Source organism: Lasioglossum baleicum, chromosome 10, assembly GCF_051020765.1.
Source record: "Lasioglossum baleicum chromosome 10, iyLasBale1, whole genome shotgun sequence".
Classification (NCBI taxonomy): Eukaryota; Metazoa; Arthropoda; class Insecta; order Hymenoptera; family Halictidae; genus Lasioglossum; species Lasioglossum baleicum.
Genome location: NC_134938.1, coordinates 1,102,365 through 1,124,821, shown reverse-complemented (window position 1 = coordinate 1,124,821; position 22,457 = coordinate 1,102,365). Strand labels below are relative to the sequence as shown.

The 22,457-nt window shown below is 42.9% G+C and overlaps 2 protein-coding genes across 9 annotated transcripts in view; one reads left to right on the top strand and one right to left on the bottom strand.

The window, feature by feature from the left end:
- Positions 1-19: 19 nt before the first annotated feature.
- On the top strand, positions 20-6,485 carry LOC143212670 (uncharacterized). The gene is made up of 13 exons (XM_076431664.1): positions 20-1,756; positions 1,918-2,062; positions 2,173-2,272; positions 2,767-2,903; positions 3,541-3,681; positions 3,850-3,920; positions 3,999-4,119; positions 4,587-4,754; positions 4,913-5,130; positions 5,194-5,350; positions 5,513-5,944; positions 6,014-6,207; positions 6,269-6,485. The coding sequence occupies exons 1-13, from the start codon at positions 1,677-1,679 to the stop codon at positions 6,357-6,359; spliced, it is 2,055 nt and encodes a 684-aa protein (XP_076287779.1). The 5' UTR covers positions 20-1,676; the 3' UTR covers positions 6,360-6,485.
- Positions 6,486-14,562: 8,077 nt separating this feature from the next.
- Positions 14,563-22,457, bottom strand: part of LOC143212665 (glutamate receptor ionotropic, kainate 2) — a 179,446-nt gene continuing 171,551 nt past the window's right edge. For 3 of the 8 annotated variants that reach the window (XM_076431656.1, XM_076431649.1, XM_076431653.1), the window contains 3 exons: positions 19,948-20,155; positions 15,337-15,664; positions 14,563-14,705 (listed from right to left, as the gene is read on the bottom strand). In XM_076431656.1, coding sequence (XP_076287771.1) covers positions 14,699-14,705; positions 15,337-15,664; positions 19,948-20,155 — 543 coding nt within the window. In that variant the 3' untranslated portion in view covers positions 14,563-14,698. Of the gene's footprint in view, positions 14,706-15,336; positions 15,665-19,945; positions 20,156-22,457 lie in introns of those variants that run through there. The other 5 variants (XM_076431650.1, XM_076431651.1, XM_076431652.1 and 2 more) reach the window with 5 other exon arrangements.

Below are 22,457 nucleotides of genomic sequence, written 5' to 3'. Positions count from 1 at the left end.
GATTATTTTATTTTGATTAGATGTAGCTATTATACGATAACATCTGAACGCAAAATTAAATATACATATACAGCGAGCCACGAAAGTACATATTACGAAGTCTTCGTTCATTCTCGAAGGATCAATGTTGACATTGTTGACTGAACAGTGATAAATAATCGACCTGTCGTCTCAACTGTTTCTTTTTCCATTTCCAGCATTCAATGAAACTTCGATATTAATGAACGTTAATGAATACGTTCTAATTTCAATCTTTGCACTCTCGATAAAAAAATGCATAGAATTGCAAAGGACTGTTCCACTAATTATAAATCCTCCGGGGGAAAAAAATGACCCCACGTGCGGCTTACAACAATGTTTACGGAGCAATTAAAATATTTTTTTAAACAAAATTGTTGTGTGTGAAGGTATTTTTCATCGTTGTGCTCGTTCGCTCGCGCAACATATTTTCTATACCGTTTGACTTCGAATAATTTATGCACGATTCACATGCTAATAAGAATGTGCATTATTTATCCACGCGGGCGTCACAACTAGGTTAAATAATGCTTGTCGACTTTCACCGATTCGAGCTATTTTATATTTCATTAACATTCTTTTTTGTCAACTTCAACGCAGACGTTGCCTTGAATACGTCCGATGCGTAAGATTCCTCGGAGCAATGTCGACGCGATTGTGTCCTCTGTCAATTAAAATTCTCCGTTCGAGGTCACAGCCAGTATTGTAAAAATCCTTAGATTATAATGTATAATACGTTAATACGTTCCTGATGTTTGAACTCTTGTACCGAATAGGACGTATATCAAACCAACCTTTCCCATAAAGAAGTAATGTAAAAATGATTAATCCGTTCTCATGTAAAAAGAACTCCTATTGATATTATACCTACTTTAATGGGGTTGTAAAATAATTTAAACACTGCTTAAACACATAAATAAAAAATGAGATTTTATTATAGACTTTTAAATTTAAACTCTGCTTCAGAGTAGGGCAATAATTTTCAGCAATTAGTTCAAAATTTCTTCCGATATAAAATTAGTGTCGGAATTGATAGAAAAATTTAATATAAATTTAAATAAAATCACATGGCATTAGTTGGCGCTCCACGTTTTTATTTATAGTCACTAATGTCATGATTTCATTTAAAATATTAAATTTTTCTATCTATTCCGACACTAATTTTATAACAGAAGATATTTTGAACTAATTGCTTAAAATTTTGTGGAAAAATATTATTAATCATTTAACTGGATTTCGTATGTTATGAAGAACCAGGAAAAAAAGTATTTTCTCCTTTTTAGCGCATTTTAATATAAACGTGGTTTTTAAAAAGTTTTTTTATATATTTTTTACAACATAATTTATGTCGTATACTTACCGAGCAAAATTTGTCACGTCCAAACAGGACATATTCCGAATTGGACCTACTCCGAACTCCGAAGCAGACGTATACCGAGGTACCACTGTATCGTCGAAAAACAGACAATTTCGCAATGCGTGCAATCGACACCGACTTCGCATCGACTGCAAAAATCATGGTGATCAGTCTCGATCTAGTCAGCCAGCATAATTGAAATGCGACGTCGGTAGCCGGAACAATTTTTCGGGATATTTCGCGAAAATTTTCAATGTAGCTGTCGCGAAGACACGTGTCCAACGACCACGTGGCCCCCACAATGAACCAACCGAGCAATCCGCGAAAGAAACTCGCAAAGTGTCCTTCTGGAATTCATCCGAGTCAGGCTAGCAAGCACAAGTATCCCCGTTATTTAAACAAAAATCAAATACACCGACAAACTTTAACCGAAAATATAACAGACAAAAATCCGTTACGAACGATTAGAGAGCAACAATAACATGTCGGAGTAACATTCCGGGACGGAGAATGAGGTTATAAGTTTATGTCTGTTACTATAGACTAAGGCGGATCTCCTCGACGTCGACGTACGTGATAGACGACGAGGATGAATTGGAACGCATGAAAAATGTTACGTTAGAAAGCCCCTCGAGCCTGGACCTGAAGAAAGACACCAGTCGATCTGTCAAAAGTATTGATAAGACGGTAATAAGTCTCCTTCAGCCAGGATATCATTATCACAGCAAAGTTTTGCGCAGGGGATATTCGTTTTCTTAGATCGTACAGTTCAAGACGTTCCACATATTTTTCTTTAGACCTCGAGCACGACGTTCTGCAGTGGAAGAAAGGCTTGGAACCATTGCAATGCGAAGCCCTCGAGCACTTTCGTTCCGGACAATACTATCATCGAGGAAGGTATGATGTTCAAGGTTAATCTTCAGTTCCCATTACAAGAAACACACCACAGAAGGTCGTATACACCAAATACAATTTTCTGGTAATTATTTACCAAGCTGATGGCCTTGTGAAGGTCAAGGTGTTGTCAAGGTCAACATTCTGTGATACTTTATGCATTTATGGCTGTATGAAAATGTTCAGAAAAGGCTAGCATTAAAAATTCGGTTAACATCCGCAGCCCATCGATGATGTTAATCAGCTGTCAGCGTGTCAAAAGAATAATTATGAATCCTGCTCGCATAATCTCGACCATTCCGTGCGATCTCGAGTCACATCGTCTTTGTCTCCGCTCGGTTGCCCTCGCCTAATCTCCCGCGTATCGTTTATCGTGGAAACACAATCCTAATCGCATGCGACATTGACTCGACATTGACTCGACATTGAGAGAGTCCGGTCGCGTCGAGGTGGATCCTTATCTTGCCTCGGCTAACCACGAGAACCGCCTGTCCTAGAGAGTGAGCTAATCGGCGCGTTGACGAAGCAACTATACCTAGTCGAGTCTCAGATGCAGGTGGTCCAGAGCAATCTCAAGAAGAAGGAGGAGCAGCTGAAGACGAAGGATCAGGAAGTGACCAAGCTGAAACGGAAGGTTCGTCGTCATCTCCTAAGTTTGTCCTTCATTGAGCCACTTGGGGCTTTTTTTATAGTTTAAGGACTGTTAGGAAAAAATGCATTTACTAGTATCAAAAATACTAGGATTACAATGTAACACGTAGTTCTATCTATTGTGTCTCGTTGCTAGTAATTCTTCAATTGATTATTATTATTAAAATTCTGTATAACGGCTATACAGAATGCAAAGATTATGCGATCAGAATTAGTTTGGATTAGGTGGTGGTTGGGAGCGGAAAATCCAGGTTACACGAGTTATATGAAGTTTTGAACATTTAATATCGTTTTTCTCAAAAACTACTGTCTTTATGATAAAAATCAATACGACATAAAATGTGTATTTCGATGAGACCTACAACTTTTATTCGAAGTATTTTTCAAAATTACCATTATTTACAGAAATTAATGGAAAAAAACTAAGATTTTTTAATGGTTTCCGCCATTAAAATAAAATTTGCGCCAATTTTCACTATCATATTCGTAATCAGCACGTCAAAGTACGTAAGAGTCCGGAGTATAAAAAAAAAATCGAAGGGTTGTCGCTTTCGGAAGTTTACCCCACGGCATTTGTTTAAAATAATTGCAATGGTGAGGATGCTGTGTCTGTTGCATAGATCAAAGACTGGGAGTCGAAGATCAAGGAGCAGGATGCTCTGAAGAAGAAGGAGCAACAGCAACGACGTACTCAAAAGGAGAACTCGGAACAGCTTTATCGCCGCTGTCTGACGCTCGAGCGCAGAATCCAGGAGATGGAGGTTGAACGATTCCCACCTTGAAGTTTTCGTAGCATACTTACACACACACACACACACACGTGGAAATATTTCGTTGTGGATTACACACGACTCCTCTCTCTTTCTCGCGGTCATTGCTATCTTTTTGTCATCGCCCCGACCAGATATTACCCTGTCCCCATTTTGCAGAAGTTCTTGGCCGATTATGGTCTGATCTGGGTCGGCGATACCAACGCGAGGAACCCTGGAACACCGGCCAAGTAAATTGCGCATTACGTCACTGGCCCGACAGGCCGGCAAACCAATCGAATTAATGATCAGTTGCCGATGTCTTTTAGTAATTACATCGAGACTTGTTACGAGCAGATTATCGCGAACATCGACCAGCTGAACTTAGCCGCGGGGAAGGGCGAAGTTCACGTGCAGCATAACGAGAAGGGAAGAGGCGCCACCTTTAAAGTAATTAGCAAGCGTACAACGAAAGAACGGACTAGCGTATTCACGCAAATTAGTACAGTTTTAATATATCGATCGGGTAATCGAGGCTCCACTTTTATCGCGGATTAAACGACCAAACGCGATCCCAATTGTATCGTATTCGGGCTCGTTTTAACCGGGAAAACGTCGCGGATATGCCAGTGAATTTTTCGCGAGAAAATAATTTGAAACGACGACGCTTTGTCGCACATCGAATGTTTGACCTGGATGCGTTCTAATGAAACGCAAAAAAGTCCGATGTTAATCGCTCCCACTGTATCCGCGTTCGATGACGAACAGTCAATGGAAAATTTACGACACTCTAGATCCGGATCGCTGGATCCAGATTTTTTTACCGTTCGGTTTTTCCTCGCGGCGAGGAACGACGTGCAATTAGACGTTCCTCCGCTATTCGATCGGATTAATCGAGCGTTTTTCATTGCCCCAAGACGCCTTCCTGCATGTCTCTGAAGTTCTACAAGAATGGAATGATAGTGCAAGATGGCTTGCTGCGTCTTTACGACGATCCCGCCACGGTGTCCTTCTTGCGGGACATCTTGGAAGGATATTTCCCCTCTGAACTGCAGCAGGAGTACCCTAACGGTGTCCCCTTCAAGGTAGAGTTTCGCAGTAGTTCTACATTATCATTTCCTTTGAGAATAAAACAATTGACAATGAAAAAATATCTTTGACAAACGTTTGCGATCAGGTGTTCAGGAAACTGTAAGAATGCATTTGGTAATGTGGTTAGATTGATTAATGTGTTAATCATCAGATAGAAGACAAGAGAAAACAGATGTACCTAGGTGACTCTGTCGAGTTCCCTGGCCAAGGATATCGGCTGGGGAAGCAACCGCAGGCTGATAACATGCCGGTGGTGCAGAGCAAACCTCGTCGGCCAGGCACAACATCCCTGAAGTCCAGTCGGCGGAGTACACCCCAAAAGGAAATCCAGTCTGGCCTTGATCACACTGCGTCTCCTTCAACTTCTAGGTAGGGAAGGTATACCCTATTCGCTGGCTGTACCGTGTTGACGAGTTTGACGATGATTTACAGATCAGGAAAACCGAGGAGCCCATCAGTAGAAAATCCTCCCCTAGAAATGTACGTTCTCCGTAACCAAATATTGGCGTCGCATAATAACGTTTGTTCCGATACGCATTTGCAGTCGCACATCAATGCTGAGCTCGGTCTGAGTAGTCGAAAGGACAAGGTACCCTTCGCTGATCCTTCAGAACTTAAGTTCTAGCCCGTCCTAGCCAGACCTAGCCCGTCTGGCCTAGATCCTCTTTCTGTCCTCCCAAATCTTTTTTGTCCTCCCACTCTCCTAAATCTAAGAGCAAACGTGTACTCTAATGATTATCGATTACTCCAGCGAGACTTAGCTACCAAAGTCGTAGACTGTGACGCCAACATACGCGAACGGTTCCCAAAGACGAAAGGTGTCGTGAGATTCCCAAGTTCGGGCCGTTGCTATAACCCGTCGAGCGATAGATCCTCGTCGAAACCTTCGCCTAGGTACTTTCCCGAAGTGTCCAGGTGCCGAAACCAAGGCATCCTGCTACTCCTAATCACTATGAATTTCTCCAGTAGAACGGACAACAGCGAAGAGTCAGCCAAGCAGAGAACAAGGTCCTCCAGCCTGCCGAACTCTCGCATCTCCATCAACTCGAATCCGAGGAGTAGACCATTCTCCGGTTTCAACAATGTTGACGAATCAAACATACCATTATCCCAGAGGTCGCATAGTAACATCAAAAGAAATCCTCGCGGTGGGAAGCCGGCAGCGCCAGCTAAGCCCAGTGCAGTGGGTATTGTTGCGTTGATGTCCTTGATAGATAAAGAGTCAAACTTGAAGTGATTTCGTTGTTTTCAGCCGCCGGTCCTGCACCAGGTGAACGAGCCATCAGGCAAATCAGGCGAGCTTAGGCTAAAAGTGAGATCCCTGAACGGCGGTACAGTGTATCTGGTGCACGTCTCAGCGGACGAGCCTATAGCGCGACTTTATCAATTACTGGACAAAGCGATGTCGAGGACGGTGCCCCGAGGATACAAGATCGTTCTCAGCGGGTAAAGTACCGTCATCGATTCCCACTTTTTCATGGATCGTTAACAGTATTGATAATCACAGGTACTCGCCAAGGAGGCTGGATCAGTTGGGCGCGACCCTACGGGAGATCGGGATCGCTAGGGACAGTGTCTTACATTTGGTGAACGATTGATGGCGTATTTACGAAACGTTTAGTTCTAAGAAATTGCAACAGTCTTTCGTGCGTATATAATGTATCTGTACAGAGTTATCGCAGTACAGGTATCGATTTTTGAGAAATATACTTATTTTATAGATAACTGAATGCAAAAAGATTGAATTATTGCTTTCATTTTATATCGATCTTGGGTAAACGTGTCCGAGCGAGATCTCGCTTGTCTCTAGTAGGTAAGCGAGCGTTTCTCGTGGATCGATTTTATCGTTGCCGGATAACACAGTGTCGGCACACATGGTTAGCACACAGATATTACTAACAAGCGATGCTTGTTCTGTTAATAGCGGCGCCGGAGACTTACAGAATGTATCTGCGCCGATACACGCTTGTAATTAACCCTGGAGACACCATCCGCTGCATACCTTGAAAGCGCCTTGATTTATGCGAGCTGGCATGCTAGTGCACTTAAGTACACGCGTTTGTTCCCAAGACACGAAATTTATAGCTGGGGAACTGGTCCTCGATTGTCTCCTATGGGATCTTGAATTTTTGATGGGACTCCTAATATTAATATTCTACGCGAATTTTATCATTCTGCTATGAGGACCCTCGTAATTTTAACATTATGCTGTGGGGGCCCCTCCAATTTGAACTCTCTGCTATGGGGCCTCCTAATTTGAACTCTTTGCTTTGGGAACCCCGTAATTTGATCGTGCTGCTATGGGTGTTTCCCTAATTTGAACTCCTTGCTATGGAGCCCCCGTAATTTGAACTCTCTGCTATGGGAACTCTCTAATTTAAACACTCTGCTATGGGGGTGCTCCCAATTTTAACATTCTTCTATGGGAACCACCTAATTTTAACATTCTGCTGTGGGGCGCCCCCAATTTTAACATTCTGCTATGGGTTCTCTCTAATTTCAACATTCTCCTATGAGAACCCCTCTAACTTGGAAATTCTACTAGACCAACCTGCTAAATTTTAACACTGTGCTAAGTGGGCATCCATTAATTGAACATCCATCAATTGGACGCCCATTATTCGAACGTCCACTAATTGATCGTTCCGTTACACGAATAAAACATCATGTTTGCAGCATGGTACGCAAATGTGTCAAGCGTATGCAAGCGAAGGGACGGGTGGATGTTCGCTGCAGAAAAGTTTAAAGCAAAGCCGTAACTGTTTGTGACGTTGATGTCTCATTACTGGGTACCCTGCCGCAACATCTTGATGCACGAGGAATATCGATAATCCCACCGTCACGGTTTTACAACGTTGAATACAACCGTGGATCGTGATATTTCAAACGGTACGTGCCGATAATGGAATATTCCGTGGAAGCTTAGGAAAACTTTTCTATGGATTTCTCTCCGGCGAATCGAGTAGCAGTAGTCGTCGTCGTCGTCGTCGTTCGAGTCGTTCGAGTCGTCACGATGAAAAGTGGCAACGTACGTCTCGTTCAGACTCGGCAAAGGAACTTCCAACTCCATTCAAAGAAATCTTCCACAAAAAAACATTTGCAAGACTGAAGCATTTATTAATACAGATGTTGTTCCAGATTTGTTTTCTCTGCTGTAGAAACTCACTGTAGGAATCAAGAACTGAGAAGAGTCTCTTCGTTCGATTCCTATGTAAAATTTATGTACAAGTTCTCTGTTCTTGCTTGAACAGAGAATAATAATCGACCAGAATAATCCTCGGAAGGTGCAAAGACGGACCCCTAAGTAGACATTGTGCTAAATGTCTCTGACTAGCAAATAACAGTGCCTGGCAGCTTTGCAGACATTAATTCCAGCTACTTTGATGATCGATAAGTGTTCTCTCGCTCAGAAGGTAGCAAAGCTGCGTCGAACTGGTTCACACAGCTGAAACTTTCAAGAAACAAGTCCAGCTCTAGAAGGACGTGTAATGGTCCCCGGAATGGAGAATAATCGTTTTCGAAACAGGATCTCGATCATCCTTCTTCCAGAAGCGTATCCACTTAGCCTCCCCAAAGCTATCTCGCAGGTTCCTCGCTCGAGATGTAAAAAACATTTATGTTTCTTTGAAACCGACTATCGTAGGTCAAGTAAATCGAGCGTAATGTATTACGCTTTTTACGTGGCCCGTTATCTGGCTCGGCATTTACCCTGTCCCTCCCGCTTCCAAGCTATCTCTTTTTTTGGCTGGGGAGTAGGGCGAGCACTCGTAAAGCAACCCCAATCGTGCGAAATGAGGGGAACGTTTAAGATGAGGAGGGGCCAATGAGACATCTCTATCAGCGCCACCTAGTCGGATGAGTCACTTCGGGTAGCCAGCTCTCAGGGGCTTTAATCTTCCCAGACGACGTGTGATAGCCGATGAAGCTTCGCTGTGGTGCTCTTCGGTAGGAGAGAAGTAATCACGGTTTCCAGAAGGCTGAGTTGTCATCTTGTAATATAGTGCGAGCAAAATGGCTGTCCTCCTTGCGACCTATCTCCCGCCACTTTTACTTAACACGGTGGAAACGTGGCCACAAGTCTTCTGTAATAAGTTCAATAACTCATTTTGACTGTAGCGTGACTTCGTGGACTTGGTCAGTGTCGTGCAACCCTACACGATCCCCTAATTTCATCCCCTAATCATTGATATTTTTTTATGGTAAATTGACGTCATAAAAAATTGGTTTGGGAATTTTATCTAAAATTCTATACATATAATTGTTTAATATTAAACCCATACTAAATATGCTATAAAATTCTTATAAATCATGTTACTCCCCCAAATAATATTAAATATATAAAATTTCATATTAATTTAATGATATTTTAAAACAATATTAAATTCTTTTAATTGAACATTCGAATTGGAGTGTCTAATTTCTGTTGATTTATAAAAATGGTACACTTTATTCTGATCATAGAATTGTTAATGTATTGTTAATGATTTGTTAATGTATTGTTGCAACCTATAAAAATGATGAGGAGATAATTAGTGGAACTCCATGAAATTATGATCTCGATTCTCATTGGCTTTTTAGGGTTGGGAGAACAGAGTTCGTTCGAAGTGGTAAATTTCTTAATTCCAGCCCCAAATGCCTCTCCTTTCGTTAGTCTCTTTGTAATTCGCTAACGAGCCGTTTAAACGCCGGAACAAGAGACACCGGCGACGTCTGCTTTGAAGTTTCGTGCAGTTAGGGGAGCTTTCAATTTGTCCCGGCGGCAGGCAGCTCGACACGTGCTCCGGCCGAGTCAAAGGTAAATGACCATCCAAAAAGAAAAGGAGAAAAAACGAGCGGTACGCAACTGAATTTTTCTTCTGAAATCTTAGGTCGAGTATTCACGGCACACTCTAATGATATAAAAGACCAATTTTCGCGGCGAGCGTCGAGTCACGCTTCTATATTTATTAGAGGGTGCTCTGGAAATACGTTCTGTGATAATTTTTCTCACATGACTCAATGAGAAAAGCTGGAAACACTTCCTTGAGACGGTAGTGCTAATATATTTGATCTATTAAAATTATTAACAAAATAAAGTGATAAATAACATAAACGAAATGAAGAAATTTTTAAAAATCCAGTGATCACGTGACGTGCAGAGTGAAAAATAATAATCAAATTATTCTTGTGCCAGTTCTTTCAAGATAAATCAATTCCTGGGTTTTTTTTATCGAGGTAGTACATTTGTTGTGCTGCTCGAATCTCCATTAACGATCGACTGGGGAAAAAACGAAACATTAATCAAACAGCAATGCGATATCGCGCAAAAATTAACGAGTACAGGGTGGTGTGGGGTGAAGGGTAGTCGTTCAGGCGATAGTAGAGTTTCGATAACCGTAGGCGATTCTTATTCCCCTTGCTACTCTCATTTCCGACTTCCCTTTCATCTCTTTTGCCTTCGATAGCAATGATGACGACGAATGGCCCAGATTTTAACGGGCTCCCTTTGACGCGACGCAGTCAAATGAATGCAATTTTCAATATGGCAGCCCAACCACTTCCCTGACAATTTAGTCCCCGAAGGAAGCAAAGGGACGCGGACGCGTGCTCGCTCCTGGAATAGCAGAGCGATTCCAGTTCCTGTCGTATTATCCTGCAAAAACTACGTTCATTTACTTACCGGACGAAGTGCTTTTCGTTGAAATGTTCGACTAAAGTCTAGACGAGTTCCTTTCACCGTTTCGCTTCGTATAGTGCGGTCTCGCTGACCACCGTAACTTAATTATTTTTTACTTTATTTATCTTTTTTTAGCATCGAATTTTATTTAGGACATACTCTAGAAAGTTTTTATGGCACCCCCTGAATTTTATTTATTTGGGGCACCGTCTAGGATTTAATACCCCTTGTATTATATCTATTTGCGGTACACCCTATAATTTATTTAGGACACCCCCTGAATTTTATTTATTTGGGGCACCATCTGGGATTTAATTATTTATGGCACCCCCTGAATTTTATTTATATGGGGCATCATCTGGCATTTAATTATTTATGGCAACCCCTGAATTTTATTTATTTGGGGCACCATCTAGGATTTAATTATTTAAGGCACCCCTTGAATTTTATTTATTTGGGATACCCTCTAGAATTTAGACACCCTCTAGATAAGCAGCTAGAATTAAAGACAACATCTTACATGCCTTCTAGAAGGGTTAGACTACCCTTGAATTTTATTTATTTCGTATACCCCATAGAATTTATTTAGAAGATTCCCTATAGAAAAAATTTATTTAGGAGAACCCCTGGAATTTATTTAGATGATAGGAATTAAATTAAAATTAAATTGAATGCTGTCACGAGAAAAAAATGAATATTGATCTAGTTGGTCCGAGTTTTCCATGACTGACGTAATGACCATGGGGAACGCAATGACGTCGACGATGGTGAAGGAAAGCATGGATCCCCGGATATACATGGAGGAATAGCAGACGTGATTGATGAGCCGTTGCGTGGACTTGTCATCCTGTCCGCAATAGCGTCCGTATCTTGTGGCGTCCAAACACCGTCGTATCTCCGTCGATTAATAACGGCGATGAAATCATCATTCGTCACTCGGTATAGCATTCGTTGTCCCCCACAGAAACAGGTACACACACGCAATAAAAGGGGAACACCGTGTGGGAGAGAGAAATGGGTTTCGGATGTCGTTCTGTAGCATTGCACTGAAATCTGGGGGGAGGGAGTCGTTGATGTCGTTTTTTTTATTATTTTTGGAATGAGAAAAAAACGTGTCTGATAGGTATTCATCAATAAAAACATGCGTATAACAACATTTAATTGTCTGTTATTTTCTTCGGAGAGATATGTTCGTGTTGACGATTCACTGCGTATCACAATCACTCAATCGGAGAGCCGTGAGACCGGAAGCGGAGGTGTCGTGTGTTTCATGAATCATGTTCTCTATATATTTGTATTTTCTCTTCGTTGTTGCTTCCGGCTTCGAATCACCGGGCTCTCCAATCGCAAAAGGAAGTCAACGTGTTTATTTCTTTTTTCCGACTGCTACGCCAAGTGTAGAAATGTCTATATAGAGGTCGATTAAATAAATAAAATTTATTTATTGAATAGTGGCACACCAGTAGGCGACTGACAAGTAGTCGTGAACTTTTGAACCGCGGCTAAGACTTTCTCGCGAGCGATCCGTCCGGGCGTGGAAGAACCTCTTCCGCAATTGTTTATTCAATGGCGTGTTCTGGTCCAGACATTTTCATCTCATTCTTTTGTACGTGCAATTTGCGGCGAGAGGATTTGAAACTGAAGTAACTAGCTCAAACTTCCAGACACATACGGTTCGTGAACATACCGGGTGTGTAAACAGTAATCACAATTTTCCTTCAACATGTTTCCGTACTGTGAAGAATAAGTAACCTAAAGCTTCTATTAAACGATCTCCCTAAACCAGAACACACCCTTGAAGACATTCGTTAGGAGAAACAATTAAACCAAGTCCGGGCAACTTACACAGACGCATCCTCCATTTATTGGCACCGTAAACTTGTCTTTAATCCTCTTCCCCGGTCCCTCAATCATCTCACGACCATCACAAAACTTCGCAAGGCTGGCGAACAGTATGTTTCTCTAGATCCTAGACAGGAGATCCTGAATTTGAAATGGATCGCTCTATGGAACCGGGTAATCAGGTTCCGATGGCAGCTTCAAGAAGTCGAACTAAGCTCGGCCAGCTCGCAAACAAAATTCGTCGTTCCCTCGACTATCGATATCGCTCGTTCGCGACGCACAAAGCCCCATCATTCATCGGCAAGGAGTAAATCGATTGCTCCCTGTCGCACACGGTTATCGAACATCAAAAGCTGACTGCTTGTCAGGTCTGACGGCAGCACGGATTACTCGTTTTTAGCACGGTTCTCCTTTCTCTCTCTTTCTCTCTCTCTCTCTCTCTCTCTCTCTCTCTCTCTCACCCCTCTCTTTCTCTCATCACACACTCTACCTCATACACACAATCGTTCAGAAATCTTGCATTCCCAAAAAATTCGCTAATAACTTCTTAGTAAATCCGTCGGAACGACGCTCAGTAACAAACCTGCGCTCTTACGTGTGTACAATGGTACATATCTGTGTGTGTATGTATATTTACGCATGTGTGTGTGTGAGTGTGTCTGTTTATATATATATATATGTATATATAATACATAGATACGCGGTCCCGTCGAGCCGCGAACACCACAATTCGAAATTCGTGAAAAACACTCGCTGTACATCGTTAATAATAATCAATAATAAACCGTCGATCGTGTGGAAAATTGCGTCTCTCGCCGCGGCTACTTAACTATATGTATCCTGACGATAAACGATACTCGACTAACTTAATGCACGTGCACCTGTGTGAACTCTCTACAACGATTCACGCGGGTCAGACCCGACCCGTCACTATTGTACAGAGTCGCCGTTCTGTCATCTTCGTCGTCTCTTCGTTCATGTTCGTTGCTCCAGACTCGCCTAAACGCTCTGACGCGCCTCCTCTACCGTGTAAAACGCTTGAAAAACCTGTGGTCCGTCTCCTCGGTCGATTCGGGAGCATCGGCTCCGGAGGAATGATCCCTCGTAGATCAGCGTAGATCCTCAACGATGTCCCCCAAATGATCAAGGCAACGTTCCCGAAATTTTGTACTTTGAAGCACCTCTTCGTCTTCCAGTCCTGGCGAACTGTTCGTTAGGGGCAATTAGTTGCACCTGACCTAATCCGCCCACCAACACTCGTACCTCGCGTTTATCTAACCCCGAATCCTTCGTTTTCAACAAGGTAGACGATTGCCACGAGCAACGCTCTCAGGCAACATCGCGGTTTGTGTGTGGAGATACGCTGGTCTCGGGCAGTCGACCATTCAAATGATGAACGCTGGGATCATCTTAGGCCATCGATCGTCTCGTTTCCTGAACGTTAAGCTCCTCGGTGGAGATCGAATTAGACCGTTCTACTATATTAGGCTAGCTCCTGGCAGTGATCGCTATGAGTTTGGTCCGAATTCAATCACTCTTCTAATCTCCAATCTTTGTCCTGGCGCTTCTGCTATGTTGTTCCGTCATCAAGATCTGGGAACCGTCGATTACTTCCAAAGTAGCTTCCAAGGTACTTCCGTGCTTCGAAACTAGCGTTCAGAGTACCTTCTTGCCGCGAAGATACATAGCTTCCAAAGTACTCCTTGATGCTTCAAAGGTACCTAGGTCATCCCAAAGTAGCTTCCCAGACACCTCCGTGCTCCTAAGCTGGCTTTCAGGGCCTAAAGTACCTCCAGCCTCCCGTCTTCGGCATGCGTCGAGTTATTGTCTTCGTGGTTCCCCGACGCACTCTACTTAAATCCGTGTCGATATGTTTATACTCGAAGTCCCCTCCAACTCCTCGGGAGCAGTAGCACGTACCAATCGCGTTGCTTCCTGCTGCAGCATGATTCCTCGATCGATCCCGATCAGCTTTCATTGGCTACTTCGTTCGCGATGTCTCCCCTCCGAATCCTGGTGAACACAGATCCTGGACTTGTGAACGCAGCTTGTCCACCTTGCGATCAAGCTGATCGAGGCTCGCGGAAGCGTACAGATCGACGTCGTCACGTGGACAGCACGGATGATGACGATGATGATCGTTGGTCGCCGATGGCGTCGGTCTTGCCGCGTTGTTGCGGTCTACTCTGACGCCCCGGCGACTACATATGCTATAAGCAGGTCTCCTTCTGGTCGACCATGTTCACGACCACCGAGGCTTGTGTAGGTAGCTCCTTCTGGACGGGCACACCTGTCGGCACCTCCTCCAGTATTGGTCAAAGGGTCGTGGTCCTCGATACGACCGCTGAAGGTGGGGGTGGTGGTGGAGGCGGCGATATCACCACGTCTGGCTCACCCGCCAGGTCGCAGTCGAATCTCCAGAGGATGTTCTCAGGGTGGTCACCTCCTGGACAAGCAGAAAACAGGACCCTCAGTATGAATGGCAAGAACAGGTCGTGGCCATAGCCAAACGTGGTCAAAATAGGAAGAAGTACTCCAATGTAGTTCAAAATTGATACTCATAGGTTTTTCGGGTCGCTGATTATAAATCTGAGGTCAAAGGTGCAAAAAACAAAATGGCGGATTCAATATGGCGGATGCGTAATCCAAGACTTTATTGGACTCTCTTGAATATAATTCCTCTATTTCTTGTGTCGTTGAATATGAATCTTATGTCAAAATTAAAAAACAAACTGGAGGCCGGGTACGTGAAAAAATTATTTATTGCCACATATATTTGGTAATAGAATGTTTGCGAGGTATATTATTACTACAAATTGTTATCAGATGACTTCGGGTAGCGAAAAATGTAAGATTTTAGTGTTAAATATTGCATCCGAGGTAATTCTTTAGTACTAAAATATAATAGACCTGGCTCATGAGCCGAGCCGAGAGCTCCCGCTCCCAAACCGTCTAGTTGTATATGCCTGGTCTACACTGTCCTAAGGAGTCCCTACTTTGATCTTGCCCTCTACAAGTAGCCCTCTTCATCATCCTCTTAAGGGAATTTCTTTGTACGAATTAAATGATTAGCGTACCTTGACCCAAGACGATGCTTGAGGAATCCCGCCTCTGTCTCGGTGGGGGTAGTTGGTGCTTGTGCGTATGACTGTAGCTGTGGCTGTGTGAATGTGAGTGGCAGTGTATGTGACGTGTGTGCGTGGGCGTGGCTTTGCACGGTGGCTGTAATTGTTGTTGTTGCTGTAGCTGTTGTTGCTGGGACGACTGCTGCTGTGACTGCGACTGCTGCTGAGGATGAAGATGATGATGAGGCCTGTGCTAGGTGTTCCCTCCACGGGCCGCTCCCACTTGATCGAAGCTCAATGATTTCTTCATCTCCGTCATCGACAACGCACCACCCTCCTGCTGAGAGAAGCAAAACGGTGTTAGCTATATCGAGGCAGTTATTACCTATCATCATCATCATCAAACAAAACTTCTCTTCTTCTTGTTCTTCTTCATCGCCTTTTTCGACCAGCAACTTTCCGCAGCAGCGCGATGACGCCGCGGGGCGGAGACTTATTAGAAACTTTTCCCTCGCCTCGTTAAAACTTATCGGGAACTTTTTAAAAGCTCGTGAAACAGTTATCAACGGTCACGCGCCTCCCACGTATCGGACCCCGTGTTTCAACGTTCCGCTCGAATCCTATAGAATCGTTCTCGATCATTTGTCGTTACCATCCGGTAGAATTTTCTTTCAAAGGGCATAGCACTGTGACAAGTTTCATATCTCTACCTTTATCGCAGAGGTAGCTGGAGGGGTAGGACTGTTTTATCAATTATATTCCCTTTTGCCTGTTCTGCGTAACAAAAAATTACGGAAAAATTTGTGAACATTTAAAAAAATCCAGAAGCATAAAATTGCCGATAAACGAATTTACAACGAATTCATTTGTAGTCTGAAGAACGGGACTGGAACATGAAAACCGGAAGACGAGACCGCCTGGCAGCAGGCATTCCGACACGCTGATTAAGGTATCGAAAGGAACGTTCCCTCGCCCTTCTCGCCCTGAAGTCGACACGAAGACCGGAAATCCGATTCGGGCGTAGTTTTGGGGGCGAATACGCCGATGAAATTCGATTGTGTCGCTAATCCCAGCTCAGCGGAACTGTAATTAAACTTTAACCGGGCGCTGGGCTCGTCTGAGCCCGGGACCCCATACGGTTCGTTTCACGCAGAGAGACAGAGAGACCGAAAACGAAAGCTTCTAACCATACTGGTGTATCAGAAATTCCTAGTCGCTTTGTAACCCGTTTTCGACCGAATTCGTCGCATTCTTGGCCATACTGACTGCTAAAACAGCCACTACAGCACACGAATTGTTTGTACTAATTGCAATGTACAGAAGCTACATTCAGAAGAACCCTCGCTGTTTCCTTCGCAATTTTCTTAGATTCTGATGCACGTTTTTCTTAGATCAAGACATCACTGTACCTCTTTTTCTAATAACTTCACCGAGTTGCAATAATACAGCATCTCTAAATGATTTCGAGGTTTCCAGTATTTTACATTCGACCAGCTTTTGTGACGATTACGTGTCTAATTAATTAACAAATTTCTGACCACCGGCAGAGCGATTATTAATTCATCCGCGCATCTCCCGGAAGACTAATTAGCCGTACAAATAGATATGCAGTTCCGATTGTAATTTGAACGCAAAGCGTCGGTCATAATGAAATTCTGCCATCGCGGAGGAATTCCGAGCGGAACAAACGCAAACAGCGTCGCGTCGGTCGTTTTTAACGTTTCCAAATGAATATCAAAATTTCCCGGTCCGAGATTTCGTAGCCGGACGCCGAAAGCCGTGTCGGTTATCTCTCTCCGCGTGGGAATTTGCATTAGGGAAAGTACCGAAGCGGATCGATCCATTTCTTTTGCAGTTTCAGAGTCGGGAATCCCCGAGATCCAGTGACTCGGCACACGGGACTCGAAAATGTGACGTGGTCTGGAAAAATCACTTCCGCCACGATCACGAGCACCATTCACGCGGGTTTTCGACGACGACGGACTATTCCGGGTCGACAGCGCGCCTCTACCTCTCCCCCATTCCTGTTTAACGAACACTCTATTCTCGCGCGATGTAACCGCCCGTGCCAATATTTGCGCAGGTGTAACGACGAGTGCACCCTCCCCACCCTTTTCGTCGGCGAATCAAATTTTACGTGTTACTTAACGCCTTCCTATACGGCCGATAACGAAATCGCACAAGGAACTCCATTCAGAATGTCTTCTCTCAAGACAGCTTCGAAGCTAGAACATTTTCTTTCGAGTAAAACTTAAATTCTTGATTACATTGAAAATTTTTGGAACGGTACTTCATGCTTTTTCTTAGCTACTCTCGTAGAGCGTGGAAAGACGAGTCCAACGAGCACAATGAACGTACCCTTTCGATCATTCGATCGCGAGATATTCAAGACTAAAAAATCAATTGTTACCTTTCAGACATGTATATCTCGAGATCGAATGATCGGAATGGTATGGTCATGGTACTCGTTGGACTCGTCATTCCATGCTCTACGAGAATATGTTAGAAATTGTATACCATTATTGTGAACTTCTGTCGCACCGTAGCTACCGGGAATATTAACGGGAGAACCGATGGGACATTCGGTCTCATTTAGATTCTCATTTCGATTCTCGATGGAACGGTACGAAAGTTTTATATCCGTCCGTTATTACTCGACGTTCCATTTTCTCCCGGGAAAGTTATATAATATTGTGATATCGTTGATATCGAGACCGTATAGAGGATTTTTCTACGCGCATGAAACTTGAAATTAACAGATTTAACTGACGGAGTTATAAGCGCGTCCACTTTAAATTCTGCGCAGCGTATATGGGGATCCAGGCGAACGTACGCTCGAAGGTATATTAATCAGAAGTTTGAAATGGATTGTTCATCGAGAAAGAAACTCCGTTGATAACGCTACATTTGTTCGTTATTACCTGCTACATTGTATATACGAAAAATAATTACATAATGCGAGTTTCCAATGTTTTACACACGATCCTACCATTTCCATATTGACGGGAATAATTATTTTAATCAACGGGAAATGCAGATTCTAAAATAAACTCTGGACATCCGCATACAGAAGAGAAACATCAAGAGGTGGACAAATGAAAGAAACACAGAATAATAAAATATACGAGACAATAAACAAATAGAGTAGAACAATTTCAAGATAACATAGAACAATATCAGATGCACATACATATGCACAAGGAGAAACGTTCAGTAAGTCTGTATCGATAATCGAATATCCGACGAGATGTTTGTTTAAACAAACAGTGTAAAACATTAACACCAATCGCCATGCCATAAATGATTTAGTCAAGTGTACGCAAATGTTTAGCAATGTGTGTACAGAGTGGACACCAAGGTGCGTAACATACACACGTGTACCCGTTTCTTTGCATCTGTCCAAAACAAAATCGGTGACGCATACAGTGGTTTGGGCTTCTTGGAGACGTGTCTTGGTCACGGTAATCGATTCCAATCGATAATACAATTGACCAATAGCGGGCGTGGTACGTATAGGTACGTCAATTTCAGTTTAATTAGTCAGCGTCTAATTACCGTGACGTCGGGCACTGCTCCGCGATCTACAGTGGCGCCTCTTCTGGGACCTCTTCGAGACTACTATTCTGTAACTGTGCTCTCGTCTCAAACAATGCACAAGCGGTAAAAACGATTCTCATACTGATGAACAGATTGTAAGCACGGTGACAAAAAATGTTTATTATTATTATCTGTAAATAAATATATCATTCGTTGAATATTTTTGAAAATACTCCACACGAGCAGAATACACGGAAGATTCAATTTTTGTAAATTTGCGATTGCTAAAATGTTTTCGCGAAGGATAAAATAATTGAGGATTTTTAAACCGTATGCACACGAAGTGCACATTCGACGGTGCAACCACTTCGCTAGTGCACCTGTCGGCTATTCTAATGCAGACGGCACAGTTTCCATTGAAAGTGCGAAAAAAAATAGCAACAAAAAGTCACACATCAACTATTCAAAGGACGTTGTAAAGGGACAGCTCCTCTCTACAAAGTTGTTTTAAAGGGGGAAAAAAATGTTTGCGCAGTCTATAGAGTCGCTCGAACTTGTAAAACAGTTTCTCAGCTTTCTGCTGAAAAGAGAGGATTTCGAAGAAATTCGAATCTCTCGTGTAAAATCCAAAGGTTCTCTAATTCATTGAACTGCGCCAATCCTCGAATAGATTGGGTCTATTTTGACCCGGGATTGAAAACGTTCGAATTCCGTATCGTCGGCAGTGAATATCAATGATTATTATTAGACTGCGGATCTTTATGTATAAATTGTTGGAAATTTAAAAAATTAAAAATTGTTGGAAAACTTTTTACATTGAAGATGGCAATATATGATTTCTCTTCCATTAAAATCATTAAGGGAAAAAATAACATTTAATTTGGTTTCTATTTGTTGCAATCGATGCAGACAATTTTTATTTCGCATAAAGATCAGCAGTCTAATTATTATTCATGGTCTTCGAAAAATGATAAAATTACAAAGACAGCTGATAGAACCCGATGGAGTTTAAGATGGCGGAAGAGATTCGGATCCCGGAAGAGGCCACGTGGATCGCGAGCCCGTCGTGAGGGACAGGACTTACACCATTTAACCGCGGTATCTCGATGCTCGGTATGTAGATGGTCTCCTCGTGTCCCGTCGAGCAATATCTAGTTCTCCTTCTGCTGGCCCGCGGGCTGCACCTTCCGCACGGAACCGCCGCGTCTGAATTCCGCGTTTTCGCGGCCGGCCGTTGCCGGGAACCGCACCGCACGGCGAACCGCAATTCCGAGACCATCTCGGCGCACAAGGACTGGCGAGGGCCCCCGCGAAGTAGATAGAGCCGATCGGTAGACAGACAACGTTGTCCACGGAGCACAGCAGCCACGGCAATACGAACAAATGATACACAAGACAATCGGGGAACCTCGATAACCATGCGATTCTTCCCCTTTCTCGCCACCCCTCTACCCAACCGTCGGAGCAAGGCCGTTTCCGTTTTTCTCTCTTTTTTTTTCTCTGTGTTGCACATTTTCAGTTTTGTTCGGTTTACTCGAGTGCCTACGACCGTTGATGCGTGATGCTTGGTGGCTCGATGGGTGCTTGTTGCGGTTGCTGTGAAGGCGGTACACTCCGACACAAAATCGTTCGTACGTTGAAAATACAGGCTCTCCCGAAAATGTGATTCCTCGGGTGATTTCAAGTGATTTTCTCCTTGGCGAGAATGTTCTCCGTGGCTTCGTTCAGGAGTTATTAACAAAAAACGCGGTGACCTTGTCCGAGGTCAAGTGGGCGGGTTCCGGCACAGCCACGCCCATCGGTCCGTGGATTTTCTTTAATAAGTCCTGAACGAAGCCACGGAGAAGATTTTCGTAAAGGAAAAAGTTACTGCGAATCATCTCAGGAACCCCTCTGGTGGAGGTGCATTATTTTTGGGGCACCCCGTACTTGTCTATTCAGGGAATTAACGAGTTATTTTTAATATCTCACAACAATGTCATTGAAATAATTCGTTGTATATTTTCCGGTATGGGGAAACATCAACGTCCGATGGTTTTGCGGCGGAGTGTACGCGAGAACGAACGTAGTGCAGCCGCGTACCGAGGGATTCGTCGGAGAATGAATTTCTAGCTTATTCGTGAGTGCATCTGTGCGCGGATGCGGTTTGGCGCACGGTGATTCGTATCGAGGCGGTTCAGGGTGATTAACGTGTTTAAAACGGGTAAACGATGGATGTTCTTCGTCGTTTCTCTTGCATGTGATTCTTTCGATCGAGGATCACTTTCGTTGAATGCCTCACCTGCATGCTAGTGTCAGCGATGGATTTTTTGCGTGGAACCTAGCTGGCGGATCAGGGTTGCGTTCGAATCGTCGATGCAGATTTTCCGAACCTTTTCTTTCGACCAAAACGAAAGTGTTTACCAATTGCAAAAAAATATTGTCGAGTAAATATTAACGTCAATATTAATATTGTTTTAATCGAACTTTTCGATGAATTTCAGTCAGCCAAAACAATATGAAACCTGCATCGTTGATCGTGAGAGGTGCGCAATGAGTGCAATGAGTAAAGACAGTAGAACGAGTACGTTTGTAGTCAGACACAGAGAATAAGCGATACGAGTCAGGCAAATGAAACGAGAATAGAGCATGACAATACTGTGGTGCATAGGAGGAGGTAGAAGTTGTGCAAACAGGATTACATTCCGATTAGTTTGTTATTTCTACTGAAACATGTAATCTCTCTCGATATGAACAATTTCTAACACCCAACATGTACTTATGTTCCACACTGAAACAATCAAATATTGACGAAAAGATGTTTTAACTCTAACTAGGGAATATATGGTACAAATTGAACAAACTATGGAATATTAAAATACATATATACTTATATATAAATACTTAAGTAATAAATAAATAATATACAACAAATTCCAACACATATAGGGTGTTGGAAAAGTAGCCGTCCCGGCATGCAACTGACACATCGAGCAGAAAGTTTCCCACTTAGGATCGAAAGGAGCAGAATAGATAGTAATACAATAGAGAACGCGGACAGAGTGCGGAGACAAACGGCCTTGCACCGCTTAGGAGAGGAGGCGCACACCCATGCAGCACAGAGTGCTACCTGTCCACCGAATGAACGCTTCTGGAATTTTTACAGATTTCTGATTTATTGTGACAGACTTTTTTAGATTTCTGACTTGAAACTGATCTACGATATTTATTGATTTCTGACTTGAAATTGATGTACAACTTTATTGATTTCTGACTTGAAATTGATGTACAATTTTGATTGATTTCTGACTTGAAACTGACCTAGAATTTTTATAGATTTCTGAATTGAAATTGACCTACTATTTTTATAGATTTCTGACTTGAAACTGAATTAGAATTTTTATTTTTCTGACTTGAAACCGACCTAGAATTTTTATAGATTTCTGACCTGAAATTGACCTAAAAATTGTATAGATATCTGACTTGAAATTGAACTAGAATTTTATAGATTTCTGACTTGAAACTGACCTACTTGACCGACTTGAAAGTGAATTATCATAGAATTTTTATTTTTCTGACTTTAAGCCGACCTAGAATTTTTATAGATTTCTGACTTG

Excerpts from the sequence above, each read along its gene's own strand:
- LOC143212670 (XM_076431664.1), top strand. The coding sequence starts at position 1,677 with ATGAACCAACCGAGCAATCCGCGAAAGAAACTCGCAAAGTGTCCTTCT. Across the intron at positions 3,682-3,849 it reads GCAGAATCCAGGAGATGGAG|AAGTTCTTGGCCGATTATGG; the intron begins GTTGAACGATTC and ends CCCATTTTGCAG. Across the intron at positions 5,131-5,193 it reads GCGTCTCCTTCAACTTCTAG|ATCAGGAAAACCGAGGAGCC; the intron begins GTAGGGAAGGTA and ends GATGATTTACAG.